Raw genomic sequence first — 15,647 nt, forward strand, 5'->3', positions numbered from 1 at the left:
CACTATAAAATTTCTAGGTCAGTATCACACAAAACCTCATATTGGTCAGGACTTAGTTGTTAAACCTCAGAATTGACTGTCCGATATGTAAGGGACATTTGTATTGGACAAGCCTCAACTCTTGGCATACGTTGCCTAGCTAATTAGGATCTGTCTTTGTGAAACATCCACCAATTTAGGGCTCTTCCATGGGGTAGCCCCAAGCTATCAGCACCTCTCAGAAGCACAGAAACAGCAGAGGCGTGCATGGCTGGTGTCATGTTACTGTCTTTCCAGCCCTCACTCATATACCAGGCATAGTCAACAAAGAAACACTGCCTCAGATGGGATTTTCCCCTGTGAAATTTGATACAGCTTCAAAGACACCTATTCTTGTGCTAACACGCTGCAGTTAAACAGGTGAAAGATATCAGATCAGTCAAAAGACTGGCACAAGTGAATGCAACGATGACAGTGATAGTGGGTGGATTATAAGGTTTTGCGAAGACGTATTGAAGGAAGGATAATCTCTTCTTACCTGCCACTGCTCTTTCCTTTTTTTCCCAAGCATTCTATTACTAAACTGAATGATATTTTGTTTCCAGTTACAGCCCCATTGATTATATTCAGATAAGGCACAGTTTATATTCTCACCTTCCACCACTCAAGGGAACAACTGAGAGGCCTTATAGTGTGCTTATGTTTATGTGCTTTAACTGGTTGAGCAGCAATAGCTTCAGCAATATTTCTGGTGGAAAATCAGCATAACTGCTAATAATTGCTCTAGAGCAAGCATTTTCAACCACTTTTCATATTAAGATTTTGAAAATATAGACCTTTGATGATGTTCCCCCACATTTAACCCACATTTAACTCATGTCTAAGAATGGCTTTACATTTATATATCATTTATATATCTGTCTACATTTTGTCTTGGGAGGTTTCTTTTGGTAAAGGGTGGAGTCGCCCTCTTGAACATCATCTGATGTTACCGTTAAATGTGAGGTTTTGTGCAACTTCTCTCTGTGGTAATCTCTGCGGGCCAACAAGAACATGATTTCCTGTTAAAGTACAACTTCAGTTATTTCTCACCACAGTCAACTCTCATTTTCTATTGAATTATGGGTTTAGTTGGAAGGGGACTGCAATGGATGGTTATCTTATTTAAATATTAATAGGAAATGTTAGTTTATTTACGTTTGAATAATGCATTTGTCACATTGGCTAATCTCAGGGTGCAGTATTGGTGATGTATAATAACTAATTAATTTAATGTGTAATTTATATATTTATTAGCGATGCTTTCAGTGGCATAAATACAGTGTACTTATTTTGACGAAGTTACCACCTCGCTTATGACATCATTCATGGTTCACCTAAGCTCACTTTTCTTGTCTCATAACCACAGACCTCAGAAGATCACTGCTTTGCATATATTTTGATACTGACACTGACATAACTGTGGTTGTTATATGCCTCATACTGAAAACTGGAGTTAATTGTTTTAAAGCAACATTTCAGCATTTTTCAAGCTAATCTCTCAAGCTGAACCATCAGTTACAACAGGCAACATTTTCTGAGTAGTTAGTAAGGAACAGAAAACCCACTGTTGCGAAACTCAGTTATAGTACAAGCCAATGGGCAGTTACTGAATTCGGTGAGTCTTTAGAAATGTAACTATATAACATGAATTTGAAACTATTATTACAACTATTACAGTCATTAAAAATCACAGTTTTAGGAATAGAAAGATATAGGAGAATTCTGATATTAGATCCAACTTTTGAGTAAAGAAGCATTCCAGCCTCTCCGTAAGGTTTTCTCATACACGTGATGATCAGGTGGACAAGTGAAAACTCCACCCACACAACAACAATGGTTATGTATTGTCTAGTCCCATCTCTGTAATAAGTATAAAGAATCATACAAAGTTATATACATAATTGACAAATATCTTGACTGATGATTGATTTGTTCATGAAAGTGCACTTCAAAGTTTTATATAAACATGACAGAATTCAGCAACTGTCCAGCAGCTTCTTTTATATGTATTTTTTTATTCTATGGGCTCTGTTTTTTTTAAGTGTGGGGAACTGTGCTGAAGTTATCCTCCATGGTGACTGACTATATAAGAGTTAAGAGTATTTCTTTTATTCTTTCTTAATTGCAGCTACGATTTTGGCTGACTTAGTTCCCCAAACCAGTGATTGCAAATTAGTTTCATTCATTAACATCTCTTAAGATGTAATTTATGGTGGTAGGAATGCCTATTAATACCTTCTGTGTTGTTTCTGTTTCCAGGGCAGTTGTGTGCTAACTGTTCAGCTCAGCGATGAGGAGCTTTGTCAGGGAGAAGAAGGTAGGGAATATGCAGAGTTATTCCTGGTCTTCACTGGATCCACTCAGAGGCACCTCAGCAGCACTCGGAGGGTCAGCCATGACACCCTGCAAGCAGTGTGCCCAGGTAGGTTCTTCCTCATCATTTGCTTCGTATGATCATTGAGTTCATACTTGTCTGTTTGGTCTTTTACTTTTTGTACTTTTTAGTTTTGGGATAAACCAAGGCGTTCACATGCTCCAGTTTAAAGTACAGTTTTCCATTCTATTGCACTTTTAAAACCTTATTCTTGAATTGTAGGTAGATGTAGGTAGCAAGTAAACGAGATATCCTTCTGCATTTGCTATCTATTATTCCATGCTTTCTTTTGTTGTGTATGTCATGCTAAACTGTCTGTAATTGGATGTTTTGCATGGCATTCAAATGGCCCTTCCCTATTGCAGTTCTCAAAACAGACCAGGTTTGATTCATGAGCCTGAATTTCGACAGGCTTACACAGCTTGAAAGTGGAATTGGCTCCTTTTCGTGTAATAATTAAGTTTTTACCACCGCTGTAGTCGACTGCTACTCACAGCACTGACTAGTAGATTTATTAGTTGACTAATCTGTGAAACCCCTAGTATGAATATAATTGCAGTTTGGCATTCTGTCCACATTGTGTAGCCCTGATCAGAGACCTGTTTCATTAGTATTGAGTGATTCAGTGAAACACCTCCTTAACTAGGAATTCCTGTTCAGAAAGACTGGAAGGTGCTCTGTTTAAATTCCAAGTTTAGTGAGCATAGCTGCTCACAGTGTATTAATTATAAAGTACTGCCTCTCTGCTTTTCAAAGATTGTAGTAATATTTGCTTTAGATCAACCAACATAGAAACACTGTGGCTGGTTAAATCTGTGAAATTGGTCAGAATATTTAATAAGGTAAATATATCACAAACAGGAAACTCTTCACTTTCACTTTTGATTACTGTTATAATGTACATGAAAATCACATCGAAAGGGCAGCAAACATACTTTATCTAACAGCAATCATTTTTACTTTGTAATTGACAGTTAGGAAAATGTTTAAAAATAATTAAAAGGCTCTATATGTTATTACATCTTCTAACTGGCACTGATATAGTTTTCTTTGGGAATCATTTAGTTCACAGTGGGACCCTCTACAAGGTCTCTAAAAATGAACATGTTGTGTATTTAGCTTTGTACTCAACACTGTAACGGCAGCTAACCGATCACTGTGTAGGATTACAGATACAAATTGCAGCACATACAGGAGTTTATTTTTGACCAGTTCAAATTGTGATGTCCAGTTACAAACACTTTTGGCTGTGTTGCCATAGATCAGGGGTCGCATGCAGCTCTTTTACTGCTCTGTTGTGGCTCCACAGCAGAATTAGATTTTTAGATAAAAATGAAATAATCCTCCTTTGCAGTAAAATAAGGCTCTGCTGATCGTTTTAACAGTTTTAACAATAAATGGTCTTAAACGCTGGAGGTAATGTAATCTACATCTCCTAATTCACCTTTTAATCCTAAAGGTTGGTGCACAGACTGCTGATCACAGTAGCAGTGCAGACAACAATCTCATCTAATTGGTAGCTATTGAAAAGGCAAAGAGAAAGATTTAAGACGAATGTTGATAATTTGGAGCCGAACAGAGTTATCTGACTTTATAAGCACTCAACTGGTTCTTTGATACATTTACTCTGCCACAAGAAACTGTTAAACACTAAAACGTCAGAAAGCTGAAGTCAGTTTCTTGTTAACAGTTAGTAGTTACATTCTGGCGCCATTTAAGGTGGAACAGGAAAATTCAAACAAGAAGCTGGTGAATGAGAAGCTGAATTCAGCCTCATAAAAAGTTGAAAGTTGAGAGACATTTTGCAAGAAACTATTCTACCTCTGTGGAAAAGTTTCCTGCTGGAGATGAGGGAAAAGCAGCTATAGCTGAGATAAAGCTTAAAGCAGCACAAAGTAAGTCTGGGTTTTTGTTTATGTTTATGTTTTTTAGCCTATACCAGTACATTAACACATACTGAGAGATATTTACAGTCAAGATGGTAAAATGGACATAAAATGTTGTGGCTCCTAAGGTGAACTGATTTTTATTGAACGGACAAAATGGCTCTTCTTAACATTTGGGTTGCTGACCCCTGTTTTAGATAATTATAATAAATGTTTGACTTCTTTTTTAAAATATTGCAGCATTTATTGCAAAAACCCAAAACAGCACAATGCGATATTTTGAACAATAGTGTTCAGCCCTAGTATACACTATTAGTAGGTCCTTCTTTGTCGGTTTGAAATTGATTGAAAAGATAAATGTGCTATTATAATCATTTTGACGGTTAGCTTTCACCAGGAGCTGTGTGGGAAAGGTTTATGAGTGTGCTGGTCGTGGTGGCCACTGTGATTCAGTGTAGTGAATGTTTAACAGCTGAGTGAGTAACGTGCTGAAGACTGTATCCAGGAGCTTCTTCGTATGTTTACGCAGTTAGTCAGAAAGAAGGAATTTTGTCCAGCACATTTGACCAGAAACACTGTGGAGGGCTCAAGATTATGTTCACATTCTTTGTTTGCTTTAGGTAACTCACATCAAAGACCTTTCAGTCATGTTCTTATGTGAGCCGAAGGTCAGTCCCTGTCCGTTTTGTCTGCTTTATCCGTTATGTAAGTTTCTGTTCGGACTGACTCCTGCCAGCTTGTCTTTCTGTCCTGTCAAGCCTGGAGAGAGGTGGCAGCACTCAGGCCTGTCAACAAAACATGTTTGCCCCCTGATCTGATTAAGAGCTCAGGTGGATTGCAGCAAGCAAAGCAGATAGCAGTGTGCATAGAGGCCCACAGAGAGTGTATTCATGTTATCTGACTAGGTTCAGTCAGGCATCTCATTCTGTACACAGAGCCATGCAGCCTGACTGCACTGCAGATCAATATTTACCAGCAATGATGTGGATCAGAAATAAGGCTGTGCATTCTGACTAATTTTGATATGTAAGTACCACACAGGTTAATAAGTGAATATATGGTTGAACGCAGGGAAGGCGAAATAGCATTTTGGTCGATATCAACGTATTTGTGTAACCTTGTTACAGATCAATTTTTCTTGTGCCTTACATAATACATGACAATACACAAATGTAGTAAACTGCTATAACTGAAATTATTAAATTATGAAATATAGGGCTGTATGGTTGCTTTTTATGAGGTAGTAGCAGGTTTCACAGCATAAAATAAATTTGAAAACATGTTTGTTGTTCAGAAATGACAGAGGGTAATATTTTAACCAAAGCGAGATGTGTTGTTAGGTTTACATGTTGAATGAGGCAACTAATGCGCTAACAACTACAGCTAGTGATGAAGAGTTTATTCTAAAAGAGTCAATTCTTTGACTCCAATAGGGAGTCAGTGTCAACCAAATTGCTTGTAGTTGACTCTTTTAATCTATGGACTCAAAGGACATGATATATGATATGAAGGACAAAGGACATATGGACATGATATATGATATATCATGATCATGTTATAATGAATCTATTTTTTTGTTGTAATTGGCTCAAGGGACATTTAAATGAAAGCGTGTTTTGAGTTTGAATAGCCCAAGTTTGTTTACCAGCTTTATGATATGCCAGTGCTGCTCATAGTCACTGATAAAAAACTGTCCCGACTATGCATCGCTGTCCAACCCAAACTTTCATTTTCTACATGATTAGGGAACAAAGGAATGAAAACAAGAACAAAGAATGCTGGAAAATGGCATGGAGCTGAAATTGGCTTTTTTTTGCCAGCTTCTTATTCAAATGTTCAATTCCATCTTAAATGGTGTTGCAATTACATGCTTACACCTGTACATCATTTAATGTAACTGCTGCATTATTTAAGGTGGAATGGAACGTTTCAGCAGCCTCATTATGTGAGATTTGTAAAATTATGTGAACTTCATCGATTCCAGTGGCAGGAGTCGAGAATCAGAGTCAACTCCAGACAGCCGGTAGTCTTGATTTCACTCACTACAGCTAGACCTAACAGGTGCAATATTAGATGTATCTAAAGCAGGCAGTATCTAAAGCAGGCTGGTAAAACCAATCATAAACCCCAACTTATCATGATATTTAGCTTTACTTATGTTTGATAAGGTGGAACAGAAAAAGTCATATCCATATTTAAAAACACTACCAAAAATACAAATACATTGACATTTATTCAGTGTTTCACACACTGCACAAAATCCAAGAAAACTGGACACATTTTGTTATCTTGGTAATTTAACCAATGTTCTTTAAGTACTGATGATATTTACAATATAATCTTCGTATATGTCAGTATCGGCATAATTTATCAAGATAATGATAAAATAACATCACATTTGCCACATCTACTACCAACTGACCCACAGAATGATATGTTGCACAACTGTACAAATTTGTTGTCTTTTTGTTTGAAGTATATTCTCATACAGCTCTGCACAGATGTCGCTATTTCATTTATGTGAGATACAATATCTGCTGCTTCTCTGCCCCAAACTCTGCAGTAATACGTCATGTGCAGAGTCAAAAAACGTATTTAAAATTTAGGCAATACACTATTTATTACTATTTTTATTGCAAACTACACATTCCTAATTCGAATACCCAATTAAGTAAACAAATACTACATCAAACCAGACACTCAGCCATTCTGCATGTAAATGCTTGGCCAACCGGAATGCATTGACGTAGAGTGTGGTTAGCTTAGCTGGTCTTTATGACCTTGGCCAGTGATTTACTGTTGGTCAGGACTAATGCCAGTCTAGGCTGAAGATGAGTGGGTGTGGTATGAAAAGCTGATGGGCCTGGAGAAGAATTTCCATGGTGGACGAATGAATCCAGCTTTAGTTTTTCTGTGCTGTTGGGTTATCTAATATATTATTTTTAGGTCAGTACAATATGACAACATGTGTCATAAATGCCACATTAATGATTTGGCACACTGGATTATTATTGTACAGTGTATTATTGCGTTATGATGAGTGATCCTTTTTTTATTTTGCTGTAAATAATGCTGTGTTGTCTGAGTTTCATAAGCCTGAGATGCACAAGGTCCATTCTTTTTATTTAGAGCTACATGAGAAAATGCAAGCCCACGGTTTGTATATAAAAACAGACTTGCTCTACTTTATTCTTGGAGGACCATCTTTAACCTTGGACTTTGACCATGTCTTGTAAGTGTGGTTCTCTCTTGGGTGAGACTTGGCCGTCATGTTTACAGCAACCACAGGCTCCAGCCACTGTGGTTATGGGCTGGGTGTGGGTTGCCATATAGATAATGACTTGGGTTTACTGCTGTAAGGAAAGAGACACCTTAACACTGTCATTTGCTGAGCAAAGTGTGGAAAAAAGAAGTAGTTCACTATGCAGCCAGCCTCTCCATTCTTTATTTGCTTGTAGGGCTAAACACTTTGGGGAAAATATCTAATGGTGTTTTTTTCTTTTTTTTGGCGTGACTGCAGTTTAAAGGACAAATGTCTTTTTGGTCAAGAAATAGGGAATATCCACCTTTTCTGGCCTGAGGCTTTAATGTGGTGTTGTGCCAGATTGTCAGTTTGTTGTGGTTGGGTTACTTCTCACTGTCTGGCTCATACAAAGGCAGTTCCTGAGCTCTGAGTAATTGGGTTAAATTCCCCATGTAAATCTACAGTGTTGTTGATGATGTAGGCTATAACTTAAATTGCATCTTTAAAAATGAGCTGTTTTAAAATTCATTAACAATGTAAAAATGACTAATCCTTTAGTCCTGTTTGCCTATTTAAAATATGATATCTAACTAACTTTTTGAATCTTGAAACTGTTTGAGCTTCACAAGTAGCAGTTTCCATAAAGCAATGGTGGGGAGCTTCGGTCCTTGAAGGCCAGATTAAACTTAAACATTACCCTTTCAACTCTAGTTAATTGCCAGGTTTAGTAGGTGTGTAAATTACCAAACTGTGTGTAAATTACCAACCTTCCTCTCCTATTACATAAAGGGTATTATTATTGATTATTTAATTTTTAGGCCTTACATGTTGAGAAAAATGTGTAATTAAATACATAAATAACATTAGTCTTTAGTGATGAAATTACATTTATTAATGACAAATCTTTACTACTGAGGTGTAAAATACAGGGGTCTCAAGGAGTCTAAAACTCCCCAATTAACCCTTTTAGACCCCCTGAAAACCTCAAAATCAGAGTTCTGAAATGTGTTGTGTTCTGGTGTCCATTAGCAAAAAATGCTTGCTAAAATATGCATTCAGGAAAAGGTCATTACTCCAGTGCCCTATTTCAGCCTACTAAAATGACTGTAGCAATGGTCTAACAGAGGGTGGGACTAAACCAACCCTAAATAGCCATTGTCCAACTGAAGGTTATACCTGTAACCAGAACTGGGCACCTACATGGATTTCATTTTAATGAGGCTTCTCAGTTTTTAATTTATTCTCAGTTTCGCTGAATAAATCATCTAGTTTTGCTATTCAAAACTTCACAGCTGATGAATTGGGCTCAGAAGACTATCAAGTGTAGCAACTGTGACCAAGGAAGGCTGTTTTTATTTATTCAGCACAGTGTTATTTTTTGCATTTCAAGCTTCTGAGGCCCTGATTTCTCCAATGACATTTGGGGTTTTTATTTATTCAAAATAAATCAGGACAATAAACATACCCAATTCAACATTTTTAAATACCAATCATGTCTCACACTCCGCATTCTGCTCCCAGCTGTGTCTTGAGCTTGGGGGTATGGTTAAAATCTGTCTAAGAAACTCCTGGGTGAAGTTGCCTATAAACACTGATAATGGTTGACTTGGTTGATGGAAAGGAGACTGTGGGGTCATATGAAGAAATGTAGTACTTAGAGCATTTAGTTTTGTCATTTTGAAAACACTGCAGGTCGATGTATAGCATAACAATAATGAGAAGTAATGCCATGTTCACTGTTATGATGTGGTGCTAATATGCTTCATGTTATGATGTTGTTTTGACATCTCACTCTCTTTCTTTCTCTATTTCTAGCTCACGAGTGCTGTGAATCAGTTGTGGTCACCACGTGCTCTGCAGACCTGGGCGGCCTTGTTCGTGAGCTGGCCTCAGAGCGCATGAGCTTTGTCCAGGACCTGGCCTTTGACATGGCCCAGTTCCTGGTGGGTGCGGTGGGCCGGGCCGACATGCTAGAGGACGCTTTGCTGCTGGACGAGCATCAGATCCCCCTGCAGGAGTGTGAGAGGATGGACCAGAATCTGGCTCTTGCACTCTCTCATCTCACACTGCCAGCAGGTTGGAGCCTCCTAGGGAACTGCAACGGTAAGCCTGCTGCACATCTGTCACAGGTTCCCTCAGAATATACATGCCCATCTGGTCTATATAATTGTAATTGCTTCTCCATGCAATGTAACAGAAACCCCATCATAATTAAGTTTGACCAGTAGCCAACATCTGACAGAAACTGTTTATGATGATTTTTGTGGAAGAATTGGTAGAACTTCTAGGCATGAGCTTAGGCCAACCACAATCACATCCTGTTAAAGGAATAGTTTGGTGAAAAATCTATTTTGCACAATTTCCTATCTTATCCAAAATACAGACATTTAGAATTTTTGCACTAGATCTGTGAGGCTAATGTACCTACAAGCAATCCATGCTTATATCTACCAGGCAAGCATTGTCCAAACTGCATGTCTGAATCATCACACATTTCATTACATTTTTAATTTATTTATTTACTTATTTAATTTATTTTTTTATTTCTTTGACAGCATTAAGAATAATTTTTTCTGTCAGTGTCTCATATAATCATTATGTCCAAGAACTTAGAAACCTGTAGAGGGCGTCTGAGAATCAGAATATGAAATGTTCATGCATTGTATTTATTTAAAAAGGGATTTCACTCTTGAGTTCTGAGCAAATATTAGAACATGTCAGAACATTTGAGGTAACAGAGTAAACAATATGTGTTCTTTGTATGGTCTAATTAGTTGATACAGAACAGCAGAAAGACTCCAGTCATTCTTGGCTCATTTATTTTGATTCCTCTCATACAGTTTAAGGACATATTATTCTTTTTATCCTTTTTGTGAGTAGATTACTGAAAGTTTTGACTGTTTTTTGACAGCATTCAAACTAAAAATGATCTACATATAAGACTGTTCTATGTTGGTTAATACAGTAATATTCACACAACTACATATATATTCAGATATTTGAATTAAAAATAATTTGTGATGATAAAATTTCATGTTGTGCTCCAAGCGAAAAGGAACATGACAGTATTTTACCTTGAAAAATTGTGTCGCATTACGTCATCATTTTATGGGTGTATGTTCTTACAGAACACTGATCAACTGCATGTTTCATTAGAAAAGAGCAGGACTGATCCTGTTTAATTAGACATACTGGAGCATAGTATGTGAAATGTTGAATATAAACCATAGTAGTTTTTAAATGTGACTCTACTGATAGATTCTGCGCCAGCTTATCAAACGTCTAAATACTGTGACACATCATGCATTGTGAAAATGTCAAATATCACTCACCCCAAATGCCCCATGACATTTGCACACATTTATTACAGAAAAAATTTAAATGCTGTTTTGTTATGAAAATATAGAATAACACTTTTAATACATGTTTAATGTACCGTATGCACAGTACTGTGCAGTAAGTTATAACAAGAGCAAGTTGTGAACAAAATAACAGGAACACCACATGAAAAAGAACTTTGAAGCTGCTAAGTCACAATTACACAGGCAGCTGCACAGGTGTGACATGTTTGGATGAATTAGCCACATTATAAAAGAAGCCTAACAATCAGCACCTTAATGAGGTTTCAGAGCAATATGAGTCAACTAACAGAGTTCCGAGGAGCAGAGTGCTAAGTAGATTTTCTCCTCCTTCATCCATTAAATGGCTGGAGGCTTTTCATCTTGAAGAATGGTCTAGTATTCTACCGAACACATTTGCACGACTTGCACGACAGCATTCCAAGAGGGACTGAAGTTGTTTTGAAGGCGAAGCCCGGCCCGGCTCCTGCTTATTATTGATATATGGGTGTTTTCATCACGTCCATCCCTTGTATTGATATATGAATGTAAGCATGGTTGTTGTGACTCACCTTAGTCAAGCCTCTGTGTTGAGCCTGAAATTGGCTCAAAGACAATAAGTGAGATATAGAAAGTCTAATGTATGTGTGCAAGAGAGACCTGGACTGACCTAAGCACAGTGCATGTCAAGGCAACACTGCCAGTCATTTTGTGCAGTCTTTTCAGCAATCGCTTTTCACTGAAGATGAGCACGTGAGTGTGCCATTTGTTTATCATTGCAGTTCTGGCGTGCTGAATAAAGAGGGGCAGGTTACCTCCTGCCCTTTGTGCTAACAAACAATGGTCACAAATCGCTTAATCTCTCATTTCGACAGGCTCCATTACTCAGCAAACCAGCTGACACAGAAGTGAAAGCAGGGACAGTCTGAACTTCATTAAAATAACAGCCTGATTCTTAAGAACGAGTGTCTTCTTCCTGCTTTCTGACTGTGCCGCCAATTCTATTGTAGCTCCAGAGCCTCAGGAGACGCTCCTGCACTTTGCTGCTCGCCGTGGGCTCCAGAGAGTCGCCCGTTTCCTCCTACGGCAGCCTGGGGCCCAAGAGGCACTAGCCCTGCCAAACAAACAGGGGGTCACCCCAGCTTGCCTGGCCCAAAGCCGGGGACACAGCGCACTGCTGGAGCTTTTCACGCAGTGAGTATAGCATCAGATCAGATGGCAACTACATACATGGGTTTAAAAGCTTTGGACTCACCTTAAAAACCCCTTTAAAAACACTTTCTTTGTAAAATTTGTTAATTATTCGGAAGTATGTCGTTTGACATGCTCACTATTATTGCTGTTTTGATTTTGTGGAACTTGCTTCTCAAAGCTGAGATGCTTGCTACTGTTGCGGCTGGGCTTCAAGAGTGTAGTATACAACTAAGATGCAAGTTAGTTTCATATAGATTTTAAGCAGTTGTAGTTGCATGAATATTTTACTGGATAAAGTCAGTCTTAGGATTTAAGTGGTCAGTAGTAGCCAACACACAGAGATGCTACCATGGCTAACAAAGCTGCCAGTTAACATGATCCTATTCACATAAAGCTAATTACACCGTGGTTTATATTTTTTCTGTGATTAAAGAGAAATATTTAAGCTCATCTACATGTAACTAATACGATGTAATACCTCCACAAGCACAAATAATAGGACTGAACAACTTTCTGAATGTCGGTGACATCAGTGTTCAGCCACTCTTGCATCAAAGAATTGTGCAGTTTGGCCAGATTTTGTGGATGCCTTCTCTGGCTCCCTACTCGTTGTTTCAGGTAGTCCTACAGATTTTAAAGAGAATTCAAATCTGGGGATTTTGCAGGCTAGTCCACATGTGTGAACGCTCCCGAATGTTTATCATGTCAATCAGTCACATTTGCATCCTTTGAACATGAGAATTGTCATCTTGGAATACAGGGACAGTAATGTTATGTTCCTCTGTAAGATGATGAGCAAAAGACAAAACCTGGTTGTCCAGCAGCTTAGTGTTAGCATGTGGTTCAAATTTACTGTCACCTCAACGAAAGGACGCTTTTCCGTATAATTAAAACACCACCAGAACATCACAGAGCTCTTCCAGCTTGAACTACACCTTGCACACAGTCCTCATTGAAGGTCATCGATGAGCGTGATGCCTGTCTTTCACGTACAAGCAGAAACACGATCCGTCTGACCAGATAACGATGTTCAATGTTTATGTCTCTTCACTCACTGTAACTGAACCATTTCGTGAGCAGAAGTGAGCAAAAGCCTCTTGTGTGCCATTCTGATCCATAAGTTAATGGTAAGCAGTTCCCTGCGGCGTGTTCTTTCAGAAATTGGTTGTGAAGGATCTGCATGAACTTAAAGAAGCAATCCTTGCCTGGAAGCAATGCAGTTTTATTCACGAGCCATGAAACACGTTAGCGGTCTCTGTTGGTTTTGTGTTTCTGACACAGTTCTGAAGAGGATTTTTGCAACTGCTAATAGACCTGTGTGACCATGCACTTCAATATACCAAATTCAGTCAAATTCATATAATCAAATTCAGCTTCTTCCTTCCTATGGCCTTTGGCACAGCCAAACGCAATCACTCATTAAGATTTTACAGACATTGAATGAGACATTCACTTTTACTGTATCACCTCTTCTCAATCTATGAATACAGTCACATCCCACACACCCCACAGGTATTTATAACTCGATTATCCTCATGGAAGACAGGAGCCTGAGGTTACTACCACCTTAAACATACATCTGCCTAATTTTTTGTCCAGGGAGCCCTGTTGTTTAGTTTAAGAAACTGCCTGCTATTAAGTTAAATGGTCAGTTTCTCTTCACATGTGACTGCAGGCTCAGAGATTGCATCATCCAAATGCATTATTAACAGATAATTGAGAGATTTTCGCAAAAATTGATGTCACACTTGGCCACCCTATTGACATCAGGCCGCAATGACTCAGAGAGCAGTATTAGCTGCCTTCATTTGGCCTCTCTGAGGAAGCCCACTCCACCCAGGATTGCGCAATATCATAGGTCAGACTAAAAGGGTTTCATCCATTACACCTCAAGAGCGAACTGACTTCAGCTGGGCTCGCTCAGAGGAGAACAGTGTTATAACTTGATTTGAAGAGGAATATCTGTATTTGTTGCGATTGCTAGTGAGCAGTATAAGGTGTAGTGAGTGTATCTACTCTAAGTGTGTAGCCGTTGTTTGGGTGTGTCTTCTGAATAGGTGGTATGTTTTGGGCAGGGAGGAGACGAGCACCCAAGATAGCGCTGAGACATGTAGACGTATCTCCTGCAGTGCTGGCGTGGTGGAGCACCACCCGTGTCTGAACACCTACACCCTGTCAGTGGGCACCCAGCCTGGCACTGAGCCACGCAGCCTGCAAGCTGATTTACAAGACTTTTGCTGTCTGATCCATCACAACGCTTATGACGAGGTGAGTCACGCTATCCAGCTGCCTTGTTTTTCTTTTGTCTCTTCATAAACAAGTAGTTTGGCAGAACAACTAAACATTTTCTCTTTTTCCCAAATATATTCAGTCGGCCAAGACATGTATCTAGCTAACAAGTTTATATCTTACAAATTAGTGTCTTCCAAACTGTGTGCTTAAATCATCACACTCTTGTCTGGAACTGAGTTGAGCTGTTCAATTCTGTAAAATAGACCTGCTTCTATGGACAGAAGTACAGACCAAGCTATGCAACAGTTTCTTTTTTATAGATGACAGCATCCCACAGTGCAACAACTTTTTTTTTTTAAGTAAAAAGGTTTTTTTTTTTCAAAAAATGTGTTTTATGTGCCCGTGCAAAGTTGAACTATATATATTGACGAGACATATTATATTATAAAGAGACTTATATCTTTATATCTCTGTAATATAATAATAATGTCAATAATTAAGTGAAACAAATGAAAACAAAGTCATTCAGGGTACTTTATTTTGAAATTTCAATGTTGAGAAAACACACAGAATACAGTGGTGGTGATAGGAACCAGGGGTCATCATATACACAACACAACACAAACATAGTTATTTAACTTACTGCCCCAAAAGACAAGTGAACCTACACATGTCTTCTAAGGTTCTGATATGTTTTGTTTGGGTACCATTTTAATTAAAATGTCCTGTATGTAAGTCTGTCATAAATAGGTTCTAAAAATAAATTCTAGGCCAAAGTCCTCTCTCAAAACTGTCATAAAACAGTGTCTCAGGAATCAGACAGCGTATTTGTGAACACTTCAATGGCTCAATCCCATTTCACCCCTTGCCCCTAACACTTAGCCCTACCCCTCTCTTTTGCGTATTCACGTCTAGGGGTAGGGTTGTCCCGATTGTTGTTGAGATGGAGGGGTAGGGTGTTAGGGGTACATGGCCCTTCAAACAGAGATTTTTCAGAGGCGCACTACAAACGGAGTGTTATGATAAAATTCCCAGAATGCTATGCGAATCATGGGCAAGATGGCTGCACAAGCGACCAAAGAGACACATAAATGTAAGTATTTTCTCTGTTCAAAAGCTGTTGTGTTGTAAGAGAACCATTGTAATAGCGTTTTATGGTCATTCCATTCATAACATGCATGAAAATCGCTAGTAATACGGTGATATCTCGGTCGCTACCTGGCGAATTTTTCTGTTCCACTTTAAATGGTGCAGCAGGTATGTTCTGGTACATAAGGTTGCCTCACCATTTAAGGTGGAATGGGAAAATTCGATCATGAAGCTGGCGATTAGAAAGCTAAGTTCAGCTTCATATCACT

At 38.5% G+C, this 15,647-nt stretch overlaps 1 protein-coding gene across 9 annotated transcripts in view; it reads left to right on the plus strand.

Moving 5' to 3' along the window:
- LOC108428485 (A-kinase anchor protein 13) overlaps nucleotides 1–15,647 on the plus strand; it is a 96,724-nt gene that overhangs the window by 13,643 nt on the left and 67,434 nt on the right. For 7 of the 9 annotated variants that reach the window (XM_017699521.2, XM_037545169.1, XM_037545170.1 and 4 more), the window contains exons 3-6: nucleotides 2,281–2,443; nucleotides 9,341–9,628; nucleotides 11,874–12,057; nucleotides 14,115–14,325. In XM_017699521.2, coding sequence (XP_017555010.1) covers nucleotides 2,281–2,443; nucleotides 9,341–9,628; nucleotides 11,874–12,057; nucleotides 14,115–14,325 — 846 coding nt within the window. The remainder of the gene's footprint in view (nucleotides 1–2,280; nucleotides 2,444–9,340; nucleotides 9,629–11,873; nucleotides 12,058–14,114; nucleotides 14,326–15,647) is intronic. The other 2 variants (XM_037545171.1, XM_017699522.2) reach the window with 1 other exon arrangement.

Source organism: Pygocentrus nattereri, chromosome 15, assembly GCF_015220715.1.
Source record: "Pygocentrus nattereri isolate fPygNat1 chromosome 15, fPygNat1.pri, whole genome shotgun sequence".
Taxonomy (NCBI): domain Eukaryota; kingdom Metazoa; phylum Chordata; class Actinopteri; order Characiformes; family Serrasalmidae; genus Pygocentrus; species Pygocentrus nattereri.